The 16,259-nt window shown below is 42.2% G+C and overlaps 1 protein-coding gene across 1 annotated transcript in view; it reads right to left on the bottom strand.

Annotated features, from left to right (window-relative positions):
- med13a (mediator complex subunit 13a) overlaps positions 1 to 9,011 on the bottom strand; it is a 70,260-nt gene extending 61,249 nt beyond the window's left edge. Inside the window, exons 1-2 of the mRNA XM_041952424.1 lie at positions 8,426 to 9,011; positions 661 to 895 (exon numbers count right to left, since the gene is read on the bottom strand). Coding sequence (XP_041808358.1) covers positions 661 to 895; positions 8,426 to 8,491 — 301 coding nt within the window. The 5' untranslated portion in view covers positions 8,492 to 9,011. The remainder of the gene's footprint in view (positions 1 to 660; positions 896 to 8,425) is intronic.
- Between the last annotated feature and the right edge of the window lie 7,248 nt (positions 9,012 to 16,259).

The following is a 16,259-nucleotide window of genomic DNA, read 5'->3' as shown; positions in this document are numbered from 1 at the left end:
ACTAACTAGGCTGACTATCTGCCTTTCATGCGGCAATGTGGTAAATTAACCGCTCTTTAACTTTAAAAAACACATCTATGTCAGAGAGCATTCCCATTGAACTCAATCAGTAAATGCCTACAAGCACCCTGGGTGTTGTTCTGTAGCTGACCCTGACCTCTGAACTCTGACCTCCATGTACTGAGTAAGCAGCATGAAGAGGATGTACCTGCACAGGCCAAATGACATGTCCGTATTAGGGATTTTTGAATTTTCCAATAGTCTAAGTTATAAAACTTAAAATATATTTTCTCCGCCACCGTAAAGAACATGCTACAGGTAGTGAGGTATAATAGGCAGTGCACAAGTGCACAAATTAAGTTGCCACCACAATGTCTCACTACCATCCACTACCATCAGCAAAGCACTGAACCATTCCAGAAACCAGTGCGCTCCCAACTATGGTATGACAGGAAAGGACAGCTGCTTGCATATCACTACAACAACTATACAGCTCTTGTTGCCATTTGAGAGTGAAGCACTCTCACGCTGTGTGTGTGTGTGTGTGTGTGTGTGTGTGTGTGTGTGTGTGTGTGTGGTGGTTGAAGAACAGTCGATCAGAACCCAGTTTGCTAGAAATGCCCATTCCTAGTCCTTATGTGTATGCCAAGGGGCCCCCACCTGCAAGCTCGTGGTGGATGAGATCAGCAAAGTTGGGGTCGTCCCCCCACCAGAAGAGCCAAAGCTCCCTCCGGCCCTGCCGCTGGCTGCGCCGCCACACGCTTAACACGTCTGCCTTCAGGCATCGGCTGAAGCTGCACAGGATGGGGTCCTCTTCTGTCACTGGGAAGAGGATGGGTGCAGAGGTGGGACCCTGCCACACAAACCTCTTCCATTTGATCCCTGTCAAGTCAGCCTGCAAGACAAGGGAGGGGGAGAGAGGGAGAAATAGAGATTGTTAGTGTGCAGAGTCGCTGCTTCAGGATCCACTCAGCACCTTGGAGTAAACATGTGCTGAGCAGAAGGTAAAGAGTAGGAATTAATCCTCTTTTATGGGGCAGTTCACCCACCAACTACTTCTGACAACAAGATGCCCAGACTGTCAAAATTGAAGAAAGAAAAAACACAAAAACAGAGCAAAAGGGGACGACTGAAAGATGGAAAGATACACAGTAAATGACAAGAAAATAGAGCGCCATTGTGTGCTGATTCAAAAGAGAAATTGCCTTTAAAAATTGGGACATTTGTTTGTTTTCAGCAAAGAACTGTGTACTTGTGCTTCAGGTGCTTTCAATATCACTGCGAACAACATGTTCGAAACACAAATAGGAAAAAACTAATGCTGGTAAATGTGGTCTCACCACCTTAATCCTCATTATTGGTGAGTGCTGGGGGGGGTGTTTTGCCTTTCTATAAACGCTGTCTGGCTTTTATAGAGAGAACAAAACACACAGGAAAAAGCCTCATAGGCAGTAAATCACTGGCGGGGTTATTAAGTGTTAAAGCAGGAACATTACGCTCCACTGCTAGCTAGCACTGCTGCTTATCACCCAAGTGCCGACAGACTACCCATGTCTCCCTCAACACGCATACACACACTAACTACCACAAAACACACGATGCCTTTGGCGTACATTCCCATTTCCACTGGCAATCTTAGCCCTCTATCTATCCTTGTAGACATTTCAAGTAATCTGTGCGAACATGAAGTGTTCATTTTCATGCCGTTTAGTCCTATTCCGTTCAGGCTGAGTTGGCAAGCTGTCCCTCTGTATGTTCAACCAATTAATCCATTACAATTCAGGGGATATCTTAACTCAAGTGCAGAGGCGCTGAGCCTGAACAAGTGATTACCCGTGGTTGTGGCGAAGCGGTGGTCTTTCGCCTGGCTAGGGATAAGCTGGGAGATTTGTGGTGGTAGTTGTGATGGTGGTAGTGGGGGTTGGGGACTGTCAAAACAGAGCGTTGTGTGGCGTCAGCTGGAGCAGAGCTGGATCACAACAAGTTAGTGTACCATAAGACGTAGTGAGTACAGACACAGGTGGACAAATCGTTAATAAATCTGAGGTTGAAAATAGTTTTGACTGTATTTATGACTCCTGTGCATGTCGAACTAACACCCCACGGCAGCATATAGGCATCATCAATAAAAAGACAGCATGTGTTTCATTTATTCTCCACCACTAACTCACGGGGGAAAAACTGTGGCAAGCATACAAAAGCCCAAGATCTCACTGTAGTGTCACAACTGCGGCGGTTGTCTGGACGTGTGAACTAAACATCATGATCTCTGATGAACGGTGGGGCTCCTAAGGAATTCAATAGCTGCTGCACATGCTGAGGTCAAGCTCCAAGGTGCAAACAGCAGAGCTAGGTCTGTCTGTGTGTAACGACAGAGCTGCAGCAGTTAGGCTGCTCCTTCCTGCTGGAGTGTGAGAAGCACAACGTTACACCTGCGTCTTGCTAGGAAACATCTGTGCACACAATGCAAAGAGGGTGGGAACAACAGTTAACTGTGAAACCAGCGCATAACCCGAACAGATGCGCAATTAGCAAGTGAACAGCCACATCATCTTACTGACCGAGGCCAGTCTCCAACAGTATTGATGAGTTTCATCATAGAAATGCTTTTCTTCATAAGTGGCCCTTAGACTTTATTATGGACAAGTCCTCTTCATAGATAGAGGTTTCACACTTTAAGAGGTGATTATGTGCTGATCACAGACAGCCAGGCATCAAGCTTGACTTTTATTCAAATAAGCGCTTCAGTAACAATTGCCCTTTTGTGGCCAACACCATTGCTCTAACAATCTAGATCTATTCCAGATCCACGACAAAAGCAGATACAGCTATAACATTTGTTATTGTTGAGGTTTGAGAGCATCGTCTTGGATTTACATTATAGAGGGTTAAAAGTAGAGCTGAATGTTTAATCAACTAGTTGTCAACTATTAAATTACTCTCTCTTTTTCTAATACTGTAGAAACATGGCAGTGCAACGTGGCTCCTGGAAGGTGACCCACTCCTTTTCTAGATAAAAAGAGCTCATTCTAATGTAACAAGAACACAACGATTCTTATTTTCAGGTGATAATACACTGTTGAAAACATAATTAAATATTATATGTAATTTCTGCCAATAGAGCCCCCTAAATCCTACACACAAAATCTGTTCTGAAACAATTACACAATTCATGATGGTCAGTTGAGTATTAATAAATGACAACTTGCAATACCAATTAACCAAAAGCTGCTTAAGAAAAAACAATTTTATAAGAATGAGGGAAATATTTACAAGTGTCAGACTTTCTCAGCTGACAATCAGAGGTTTCATTGGTGTATACTGTTGCAAAGATGGTTTACAAAAAGCAACAGTCATATGTCTGCCTTCAAATTCAAGCAAACCAGCACATGTGGTCATGAGAAGGTTAAATAGTTCCGATAATAGTCAGCCAGGGATCAAGAGACTTTTCTAATGGCAGCGGAGGAAACACTGACATGCGTATTGTTATTGACTACAGTTACTGCAGTACAACTGTACACTTGGGGCAACTTGAACCAACCGACCACATCCTGTGGCCACTGAAACTTTGACCTGGTTCATTTCTGAGATTTAGCTACTGTAGTAGCAGTCACAGCCAAAACACTGATTAATGCTGCTGGGCCGTTAATGTGTGAATGAAATACAACAGCCTACAAGAGCAGAAGGCTAGACTCTTCATCTTACTTTACAGTTCTATTCATCACCTTTTTTGCAACTGTTTCTGTCTCTATTAGGATGGCTGCATCTATGCTGCAGTTTCTCTGCCAAGTAGGAAATTGAATACATTATGAAGCTTTCCTTTAGAATATATGGCACAAAAAAAAGTCTTCACTACAGCAACTGTGGCATGTGAATTGTCAACAAGCAATTGTCCTCAGTAAAGAAAGACTTATTGAATGTATTGTGTTTATTTTAAGTCTATATCTTACATCTCCACCCTCAATATCTAACAGCATGATCATTAACACACGACATAATCAACCTGTCAAAGTCACAATTCTTTAGAAATATTCTAAATTACAACATCACTATAGCTTACGATAGATCCTTATCCAACATGTAAAAATAATATCATGAACGATGCGTTCACTGACACCCAGAGCAGCCTTTTCTCTTCTACACCAGGGTTATTATCAGAAATTAAAACTGAAACTAAAATGAAAGTAGGCTTTGAAAAAAGCTGAATTAAAAAAAACAATACAATTCAAAATAAAAAAACTAAAATTAAACTGAAATAATACTGCCTGGTCAGAAAACTACGTAAAAATACGTAAATGTATTATCCATATACACATTGTAAGTCGTCCAAACAGAAACAAACAAAAATTGCTGTAACACTAACACTAAAGAAAAATAAACTAAACCTTCTTGGAAATCTGAAACTAACCTTAGACTAGCAAGCACACTCCGAAAACCAACTAAAACTAAAATAAAATACAAACTCACTTAAAGTTCAAAACTATTAGAAACTCTTTCTGCAGTGCTTGGATGCTGGAGAGCACAAGGCCAACAAGTCTAAACTGGAGTCCTAACACATTCAGTGAGAAGCTGAGCTTAATACTGCATGGATGTGGCAAGCAGGTGGACTCAAACTGGACCCAAACTGCAACTCCACGAAGTTTTTAAGTGACTACGCGGACCACATGTTTGGGAAAAGTAAGAAAGTGGTCTAATGCAGCTCTTGATCTGGATGAATTCATTCTAATGACATACATCTTAACCTGCTGAGCTTATCTGACAGACTTAGACAAAAACGGCACTGTCAGTGAAGCTGTTCCCTCACAAGACATCAAGCAAAATCTGTTTTGTTTCCACAGGAAATAAGTATTTACACTGCTGATTCACAGAGGATGTAACTAATGATGAAGACTGAAAATGTGTTTATGTAATCTATGATTCCCCAGACAACTGAATAAAACCAAACGCCCCCTTTCAAACACTTAAAGTTTGTATTTGCAAATCATCAATTGGACACAGAAATGATTTTCTCAAGGTTTGTGTGGACCTGCTGAGTGGCAACATTCTGGGTTTGAAACGGAAAAACAAAGACTGATCCCAAGCATATTCAGAGACATTGCAATTAACTCAAGCAAGAGAATGCATCTTGTGCAATGCCAATAAAGAAACTACAATGACTAATTGAATGCTGTATAACCTTTAAATATCATTTCAGAGGTCTGCTTCTTGAACAAGCAATCTCTCCAGTTGCACAGATTTACAGTAGGCTGCATTATTTAGGAATTAAACTGCCTTTAAATTGCTTTTTTATTAGCATTAAAAAAGTCATAGATGGCTATGGTGTAGAAACATTAAGTCACACTGCTTGTAGCTTGCACCCTTTTAATGTTTTTGTTATAAATGTTCAATGCACAAAATACATGTGACTGTGTCTTAAGCTAAACTACAGACAAAATATTAACTTTGTCCTTACATACTCCTGAGCTTGAAGAGTCAGAACTGAATTGCCCCTCTGTCAAAGACTAGACACATCAGTGCTCCACTCCTCCTCAACAATATCCAAGAGGCAGACTGCACTATCAAGGATAAATGTGCCTTCTGCAGTTGTTCTGTCTGTCCTTTCAAAATAAATTAGTGGCAGCCTGTGTGCTAAAACAGAGGCTGCCAAAGATGTCTGTGCATTTCCTTCCAACGCTCATGCTTTCCAGGCTCTGCACGTGAGCGTGCCTCAAACACTTGATGCACTGCAAGGAATCTGCAAGGTTTCCCCCCTGCCGGTGTCTTCATAAATGTTAAGGTATGTGAGAAACTGTTTGTGGGTCAGGAGTTTTATCTTTCATAAGCCAAAGCCAAAAATCACACCGCTGCATTAGGAGGGAATTTAAGGCCAAAGCCACTAGATACAGCCAGGATGTTTTCCCGAGGTGAAGCGTACTTGGGGGGTTACGACCCCTGATTTTACCAGCTGCTCACCTTCCCTCTGGCAACTTAGGGTTCTGGGTCTGAGTCGGGAACACTGTGTCCAAACAGCTGCCTTCCTGCCTTTCAAGATATGAGACAAGCAACAGGTGAAGCTGCTCAAATCATGTTGCAAATGCTCCTCTACTACCAAGTCTCTTTTCCTGTCACCTCTCTCAGTTACCTTGTCATGGAGCAAATGTGAAACTAACAAGTGTGTGTTTGCATTTTTGGTTGAGTGGAATGCAAATTCTTCGGTTTCATTTGAGCTGCTTGATACACAGTTCTTGCTAATTTATTGTGTGCCACATGAGATGCTATCACCAAACAGACGACTTTTGCCAGGTGCTTTTTTTTTTAATGTGAGAACGTACTCTGACGCATTAATGCATGGCAGCTCAAACTACACATTTCATGATATGCCAGCTCCATAGGTGCAAAATACAGGAGCAAATCAATTGAATTCACACTATGAGTTCTAATAAACTCTTTAAAATGCAAGAAAAGTATGCAACAAGTAGTGTCACACTCCAGAGAAGACTATCCACTGAAAAACGAAGGGGGGAAAAGCACCACAATGTGTTCGCATTCTTTCACCATAAAACCACAAAGTGGAGTCTGTTCAGTGAGTGAGTCATAACAGCAGTGGTGTTATGCTTAGTCTCAGTGTGCAGGAAAATGTCAGCCAGACAGGCACAGCACCACAACTACCAGCCTCTACCTCGCCTGTCCACTGTAGCCAACGCTGCCTTCAAGTGCTGCCGTAAACATTGTAATTACGAGTTCAGCACACACAATCGACCCAACTAAGTAGTACTGAGAGAGTGGGGATTTTCTGCAATGAAATGTTACCTTTAGGGGGCGGACAGCTTGGAAGCTGTGTCAATTTGTGGTAAAAGCAGTGTAGTATTTCACTGTATTGTTATTATACTACATTCTATGTCAACATTACTATTGCTGCATTCCTACTCTCACTCCTCACTTAACTTTTAATGTCATTTTGCACACATATATTAACAAATCAATCTAGGATCGATGCACTTTGCGGTCTTTAACTTCCACCGCACCACAAAGTGCTTCCTTTTCATTTAATCTGTAACAAATATCTACTTTTAACATCTGACAAATCACATCTCCAACTTGCAGCCGTGGAGACAGGATGTGCAGAGGAGCTCATGGAGGTAGCATTACACTCTCGGCCTAATCTATGAGTGAAACTGAAGTCGAGCGTGCTGACAAGCCAATTAACTGCAACAACAAACACATTCAGACCATGGTCTTGATTATCCGGCCAGAGGAGGAACCGTACACTGAAGTAACACCTTTACATTTGCTGTGGTGGCTAAAAGTGTGGACACCACTGTGGAGGCCCGCTGCACTATTTATCTCACAGGGGCTTTAAAGAACTCCAAGTAGGATCACAACCACAACTATTTGGGCTAATGTCAGCGGGCCGCAACTGACAACATGACATGACGATGAAGCTATTCAGAGAAGGCAAACAGATGAACACATTACACACTCCCTCCCAGCACACAGTGTAGTTTATAGTAGTAGAAAGTGCATCCCTGACATGTAGCTACCTAGATGTTTGTAATGCCCAGGAATGTATGCCAGAGATTATATAATCAGCCTGGGGCCTGTGCCCTAGTTGGTGTGAATACTAGAAAATGAAGTCCAAAGAGATTAAGCCACTGACAAACACGATGACATATTATATAAATAATTCAGGCAAACAAATACTGCTACCACACACAATGGTGTTACATGCTTGTTGCAAAAAAAGAGCTTTTTAGCTGAAGCACAAGGGGCGTGCTTTAACCGACGAGCTGTGCAAGTTGGCCATTGACATTCGTTCCTCCAGGAGTTTTCAGTTATTCAAAAACACAGCATATCACAGCAAAAGCACCGTGCTCGGCCGGTCTCAGCGACACAACTTAACGCTGCAAGCCCGAGTGCGTGAAGTGTTTGGTTTACGGCTCAGCACTTGATAAAACACGGGGCAAATGTAACGAGAGCGAGATAGGAAGTTAATAATAAACAAGGTGCTGAGGCGAAAGGGAGAAAGTGCCACAACAACTAACTCGTTGGGAAACACGGCCGTGCTTTTGGCAGCAAAATGCACAACAGTTATTTCCGTGCTAACAGGCGATATGTTGCTGTCTGTCCGGAGAAATGTAGTAAATGAAGCTTAACAAGCGAGTGGCGTTAACCTTGAGTGTTTGGTTTGCGAATGGAAAAATGGAAATGTAGCAGGAAGAACATTATGATAGACTGGCCGTTTTAACCAAGTGTCAAGGTGTTAAAACAAGGGGACGAGGTAACATTAGCGAACTACGATATCTTGTTGTCCTGAAATGATGTCAGCTCGACAGGGCCGTAAGCCTAGCTAAGCTCCTATCAACTGATGCCTGTGTGGCTAACGTTAGCTTAGCCCCTGTTCAGCTAGTTAAAAATGGCTGCTTTCCTTTAGTTTTAAATCTCTTACCAGACAGAATAGATTGGAATGGCAATCCTCCAAGCTGGCCCCGTTTGGTACATAACAAGAACTCATCCTTCTTCACTGCGAGATCCAACTCTCCATCGTTTCACTTCCCGGGAAATAAAGAACAATTTGCGGATTTGTGTTTTCTAAGATGTGCAGGCTTAATCAACGAGAAATATATTTTGTAACATTTGGCTGGAGGATAGTTAATTCAACAACCTTCCGATTGCAGTTCCCCCGCCAGAGCTAAAAGCGGATAAAAGAGACTGTGTGGTCTTTATGTAGACATCCCAAAAGCACACAGCAAAAGCAAATTAAAGGGAGCGAAAAATGTTCATAAAACAAAAAGAAAAGGGGAGCAAAGAAGCAACTCTCCCCCTCCCCCTTAGCCCTAAAACGGTCTCTGCTTAAAAAAATAAAAACGTCCTGTCTTACTCCTCCATTGCAAAAATTAGTCTAAAAATGAAATACATCCTGTAAAACCCTCTCGAAATCTGGCATCCGCCTATATTTCTACGATAATTTCGATCATTTTTTTCAGCCTCGGTTCCTGTTGGTTTCCATTTGAATTCATGGATTCCTTTCTTTAATGGCGGCCACAGGGACAACTCTGCCTTCCACAGCCTATTGGCTCATTCGTGGTCAAAGCTTTGTCAAGCTGACCTAGCATAAACAGACACACGTCAGAAAGTAGGCAACATTTCCGGCAAAGTAAAAGACAAGAATTGTGTTCTTTAAGACTATGACTAATGCTAAGAGCAAAGCATTAGGAAAACCGAAAGATGACATTTGTATTTAATTACTGAATAATATACTTGGTTTTCTCAAGGTGCTTTGAGTCAAAATAGAAGCTGGAACATGATATTTTTGGTGCGCGTTTTATTTTGATAGTCCAAACAAGATGTTCCGTGTTTGGTATAGCTAACTTGACACCGTCGTGGTCATGAGGGCTGTAATAACACAAGACTGATAGGTATTGCCGCTAGGCCAGCGCAAGTGGCGCTACTGAGCAACAGATTTTGTTACCAATGATCAAACCCTATAAACTTGCTCACTTACACAGTGCACCACCTAGCGCATGTGATGTTGCACTTGCAATTGAAATGTGCAACCAAGATGCATTGATGCGCCCTTTGTTTTGTTTTATTTGAATCAAATGCATTCATTTGACTTCAATTTCACACAGTGTGGCTTAAGTGAGATAAAAAAAAAGCTGTGAAATCGAACATTCGAGTCAGAACCGCAGGACGAAAACAAATGCATATTATTAAAGTCAATTCAAAAAGTGATTACATCAAGAGGACATACTGAAAACACTTCAACGGGAAAGAAATAAAATGTGTTTGCCGACACATTTCCAGAAAAGGGTGTGACGTGTACTTTAAAACGGGACAATAAGAATAAAAGTTCAGGGTAATTCAAAGTCTACACGTGCCACTACAGGCAACAGTTTAATATTAGTAAATCCAAAGGCCAAACCAGTTTTATTGTTGAAAAAACACAGTTCAAACACTTTTCTACTGACTCAGTGTCAGTTATTGCTGACAAAGAAGCCTCATGCAAAGAAATGACAGAGAAACGCACCTACTTTTAGATGTCTTGATTTACATTTGGTTTTAAAAATAAAACCAATACATTTCAGAGCAACATCAGCGCAATATTATTTTTCAGGTTACAACAGGTTCATATTTTTACTTGAGCTGTTTTGCACAGCAAAACTCAAACAAACTTAATCGGTCCCATTTCATTAGCTTTGAGTTTTGACAGTTTTACACATTATTTGTTTGTTCTTCTTTCTGCCTTAGAGCAGCAACCATACAGCCAGCGTGTTGCTCAAGGACTCTTTAGCAGGATGGATGGTTGTCTTCAGGATATTCTCTTCCTTTATTTTATTTATTTATTTATTCATTTTGCACGTTTTGGCTGCGGCCAGCATTTCCTTCTAAATAATTTGTTAGTCAAACTCAGACAGTTTTATATGACTGTAACTTCCCCCTTTTGCTCTGGAACGAGCTCAGTGATAAATATCATTTTTCCAAAATGTTGCAAAACATTGCACAATTGAGAGCTACACTTCTGATCTCATGCAAGCAGCATCCAAGATGGTGTTGGGCCAAACCAAAAGGGCTACAATTACAGCTGCAAATAGTGAGAGAAATAAACCAAACAAAATATTTCTTTTTCCCATTTTCTTTTGGCTTGTTCATAATGCAGCCTGCATGAAACTTAAGGCGAGCTGATTTTAGAGAGCCCCTGTGTCCAGTTGAATTTGCGTTGCCACTGGATATAGGAGTTTTCCTCTGGAAGCTGTGCATGCAAATAATTGTTGCAGTCAGTGCAACTGGAGCTGACATTTATGGATCATTTCAGCAATGAATCAAATTCTTATACTGCGGATAAAAGATTATTATGAAATACACTGTACTAACAATATTGTGATGCAACATTATAGGCCACTGTCATGCAAAATAGTTTCACATATTCTCCCATCACTCGCTCTTTGCATTTTTGTGTTGTTGTTGTTCAGATGTTGTTTTTTTGTTGTTGTTTTTTTTTGACAATCAAGTCTGCAGGCAACCGATGAATTTTAACTAAATTCAGCCAACAGAAGTTTCCTTTCATTTTTACCCCAAGGCAAATATTTCTAATGACTTTTTAGCAAGTCCTTGTCATTATGCAATGCCTCGAATTGTAATAAAATGCTAGCAGTCTTCAGTCCTGGTAGTTTCTTTTTAGAAATGAATGGCAACTGTTTGGATTCACTGATACTTCCTCTACCTGAAAGTGCATCTTTTTTTGTAGTTAATTGTAGTTATACCACTGCTTTGCCATGTAATCCCAACATTAATGTCTCTGTTATTCTAAACTCTTATTATCACTAAATCACTGCTGCATTGTATTTTTGTAAATAAGCTGCAAATAATATAATAATAATCTGTTACACTCCTTTTCTCCTGTGGCCAGAATTATACAATGGTAACATTTCCTGTTTGCAATACTGAAAGTGAGAGGTGGGAAAAGCAGGCCTTCGCAGTGGTGAGGACAGCAGGTCCTGGTTCAGAAAACAGCTGGCTGCTCCTGAAACGCTGATGGAGTCATGACGGTGTGGCAGTCTGAGGAGTGATATTACTGGAGCAGACAGCAACACGTGGGGAGATCAATTTGTTCCAAGTATTTATTGGGAGGAGGCTTCACAAATATGACTTGCCGAGGTTGAAAACAATGTGGACCAGTGAATGCGGCATTCTTCCACTGCCAACATACAGTTGGTTCATTCTATAACACCGCTCCAAAGCATCAGTCCTTCACATGAAAAAACAAAGAACTGTAACAAATATTCCAGATCTAAATGATATGATCCAGCATGGATATGTTAATTATGCGAGCACTTTAAACTCATTACCAATATAATGCATAACAAGAGTTTTGTGCTTGTATTGTGCAGTCTCCAAGGCCCCTCGACATTAGCTTTGTGTCTTTCATCTGATCCCAAAGGATTGAGCAGCTTTCTCAACCTTAAGTCTCCCCATAGGAATGAATGATAATCTCACATTCAGTGCTTCCCACGCTTTATCATCACTCTCCTTGATACGAAAAAAAAAAACAATTGTGGCATGATACCATCTGTAAAAGATTGTTTAACAGAAAAAACATCTAATAGCACAGCCAATGAACACAGTCGTCATAGCAGAGTAACTAATGTGAATACCAGATCGTTATCATGTCTGGTAATGGTTTTCTCTCACTTATCTCCAGCTCCCTCTTATCTGAGTCCCAGGGAGACATTCTGTCATATATATTCTATCCCAGCAGCACTCAAGAATATTGGGGAAATGAAAGTGTAAGACAGTTTGGAGTTGGCCAACTGCTCTTTTGACATTTGATTTGACATGCTCTGTGGTCCCTGCCATTCTGCTATAGGAGCATTTGCCAGAGGGCCCTGTCTCAGTGTTGTGTGACTAAATCCTGCATGAGAAAGTGAATAATAAATCTGAGATTTAGCCAGAAAGAGAACATGGGCTGAATTTAATGAGTGCCGGTGGTCAGATAAGAAAAACATTAACGCATCAGATGGAAAATTAGACTCAGTGTTCATTTAACATGCTCAAATGGTAGAGTATGAAACACACAATGTGAGAATACAGTATGGAGAGAGGTGAGGCTTCACCCTCTCGTACATGTGTGTGCACATGTGGCTGTGTACGTCCTGTGACCTTAGACACAGGGCAAGAGACAGGATAAACAACGCTGCCACGGAAAGATTACAAGAATCACATGACATATTTGAGAAAAGCTTTCTGTAAATCAATAAAATTGACCACACAGACAGGAAAGGTTTTTTCCCCTTCGCTGGCAGACACAGCTGAGGCGTACATCAGTTAAGAGCGCGACTCCAAGGTCCATAGTTCAACTGCGTAACTTGTGTTTACAGAGACTAAGTGGTAATATCCCATTGTTGGCCTCTGCAGAGGAGGAATAGTTATGAAGAGGGTCAACAAGCATGCCGTGTTCAAATAAAGTAGCCCTCCTCCCAACCCCCATGTTAAAGCACACAGAGATATGTGCTCTTTGTCCTCCCCTCTCTCACTCACACACACACAAAACATACATACACTGCCTGTTGACCTTTATTCCAAGCATCTACAAACCTAGCCTGCAAAGATGAATTGAGAAGAGCTTTAGAAAATAATGAGTACAAGCACTTATTCCATTCATTTACTCACATAATGGCGCTTGGCCCTGACTGCAAAGTTATTAAAATGTGGAATAAAAACATCTTGAGAGCCAAGGTTGTGCTTGAATTACAATAATATAATGTTTTAGCTGATCTGAAAAATAAGAGCACTTGAGTTTCAAGTACTTACTGCATTTGGTTCATATTCTCTACATGGTCATTAGCCCTTTTTTAAACCAGAGAAAAAGAAAAAAAAAAGTCAATAAATACATACACTGGTCAACTTTTTTCGTTTTTCCTGTTAAATAGCAACAGCGTCTCACTGAATCCCACTGAGAAATTCACTTTTAAAGGAGGAAGCTGAAAAGCAAAACATGAAAATAAAAGCACAGAGTCTGCTGATGAAGTTGCATTTGGGAAAGTAGAGTAAATCTCTCTTGTACTGCCACATAAAACATAATGACACAGTTGGCTGGTACGCCAGGCAGTGAAAATAAAACTTGAACTGAAGGAAACAGAGAACATCATGCGCAGCATTTAATTGGCTCTTGTTTGGCTGGAGTTCAGACATATATAAAATTGTATTGTTGAAGTTTCAGAGAGCCTGCTTCCCGTCACCAGAAATATGGGATATTTGTAGCAACTGTGCCACAATGACACAGAGACAGCTTCACATTGTCGCCTGGCATTGCATTGTGCTGTGTAAGTTCCCTATAAATACAGTTGTAGCTTGCATAAATGATGGAAATATACATAGGAAGCACAGAAATATTGCACTCATAACAGCTTGTACACCTTGAATTAGAAAATCCCACCAAGGGGACCCTGAATGAAACGTAGTGAGCTGGAGGCCTACGGGTCCAGCAGGTGTTGCTGGGATCGTCTGACCTCTGTCAGATCAAGCATGGGGCAGAGTTGCATTTTTAATAGGCAGATAATGCAGTCGAAAACATTTCAGTCACTGCCTGAACGTGAATGGGAACCTCCGAGCCCCTCCCACAAGCACAGAAATGCCAAATCGAGTGTTCATATGACAAAGTGGGAGCAGCCCCTCGTCATTAGCTTGAGAGGGCTGCAGAGTGCTGAGGATGCAGAGAGGCTGGCTCCGTGCCCTCAGCCTTCATCTGAGCAGCCGGGGCTGGAGTGTGTAAAGGCTCGCTGAGTGAGGGGTCAGGCAAAGCAGATTGTGAACCACTAGCACTCTAACCAAAAAAAAAAAAAAAGCCTAGTCCTGGTAGTTCTGCAGGTCAACAAGGCATTACAGCACGAACGCATAATGGCTGACTGCTTGTAAAACTGATGGATGAACTTCAGCTCTTTGTCAGCTGACACCTGCTCAAATCCAGCTCTACAACCTGCTTTGTAACAGGACCAGTGTGCTACAACATGAGTCTCTTCAGAGCGACGTCAAACAGTGTTATTCAGAGGCAGTTAGGCAGAGAGCTGCTCTTTGTTGAGAGACTTCTATAGTTAAATAGTGTGAAGTGCTTGTCAGCTCAGTTGTTGCAACAATGCTTTGCTTCTCTATCTGGGGTGAGGTCTGGCCGAGGTTAACGCCATGTTCCCTCCCTTGATGGAGCTGAGGGTTAGTTGTTCGGGTGCTGCCCCTGTGCGCACAGGAACATTCCAGGCGCACAAATAAAGCCATAGCTGTGCCTTTGTTGCAGTGCTGACTAGACAAGAGCCTTTCTGCAGGGCTGCTGCCTTTAAAAAGACGAAGTCGTGCATCCCCGCTGGTAAATGATCTGACACACTTTTTCCCGCTGCAGTCTTTTCACAAGCCCTTGTTGTTAGGCTGTCGTTGTTATTCTCCCTCTCCCTTCCCGCCTTCTTGGTTCCTTACCCTCCCTCCCCCCTCCCTCCTCTCTTTCATACACTTTTGCACACACATTGCAAGCAGATGGAGGAAAAGGTGTCTATGTCGAAGATATTTTCCCCCTTCTTAAGCAGCCTTCCACCCTGCAGAACCAGCATGGGATTAATAAATTCAATATGAATTGAAAGCTAATGAAATGTGCACCCCCACCTCTCCCTCCTGACTGCCAGTCGCTGGGAAGAAGGCTGAGCACAGAGCTCCTTGAGACCAGGCTGAGAGAGGGAGAGAATGAGATCATTGTCACAATTACACCATCAAAAGCAGCAGTCAGCAAAACCATAAAACTGGCCCGCTGTCAGGAGGCTGACCTGGGTGACTGGCTACAACATGCCCAGAATTCCTCTGTGACATGGTGCTTTGTCATTTTCTTTACAGTCACACTGAGGGACGGGCCACGTCCGAAGAAGCAACATTTACACTGTGTTTCAAGCTGGTGTAATTATTCATGTCTGCTTCTGTGTATGTGAGTTATTTCTCCAGAACATGCATGAATATTTGACACAGTTTCCATCTTGTAAAACGACATTTAAAAAGGACACACACAAGAGACTACAGCCAGTGTCACGTACATTAAGATACTGCAGGCAATCCTGAATCCTTACTCTTGGATTACGGCAGCTTGCGCCATCATAAAGGACACAGCAGCCGCAGGAAATACGTCCAGGTTTGCAGACACTGCAGTTTTCCCACCATCCATATGGACTGCTGCAATTAGATCAGAAACCGAAGCAGAGAGAGAGACAAGCAGACACACACAGAGAGAAAGAGAAGGAGCAGGAGGGGGCAGCGAGACAGAGAGCGATGGCGATGTTAGAGTTCAACTCAAGGGCATGCTGAGTGTCATGGAGTAGGTGACTGAAGGGCTGTTGATGCAGTGGAGGCCCTTGTGCAGCAGGACCGACCATGTTTCCAATTATAGCAGCCTCGGCCCCTAATTGTTTAATTGGAGGCTGTGTGTGGGATGGAGGAGGCTCCAGAGCCCATGTGTTCTCCTCTCCTCCTCAGCTGATTGATATAGAGGCCTGTTTACCACCCAGCAGGCTTCCACTTCTCATGATAGGATTTCATTGCCCCATCGGCACCTCCACCAACGCACATCAGCACCCCCGCCCCCCTTCCAGCCTCGCCCCTTAACTTTGTGCACTGAGCTCATTACATTAGGTGATCGCTCTGGAAAAAAAAAAATGCAACCCTTGCATAAATGCACAAATTAAAGCAGCCCTGTGATGGATGGCTATTGCCAACCTCTGTTCCGACTGAACAACAGATGTGAGACGCAACAGCCC

The sequence above is a fragment of the Chelmon rostratus genome, chromosome 14 (assembly GCF_017976325.1).
Source record: "Chelmon rostratus isolate fCheRos1 chromosome 14, fCheRos1.pri, whole genome shotgun sequence".
Lineage (NCBI taxonomy): Eukaryota > Metazoa > Chordata > Actinopteri > Chaetodontiformes > Chaetodontidae > Chelmon > Chelmon rostratus.
This window is presented reverse-complemented; position numbering and strand designations above follow the sequence as displayed.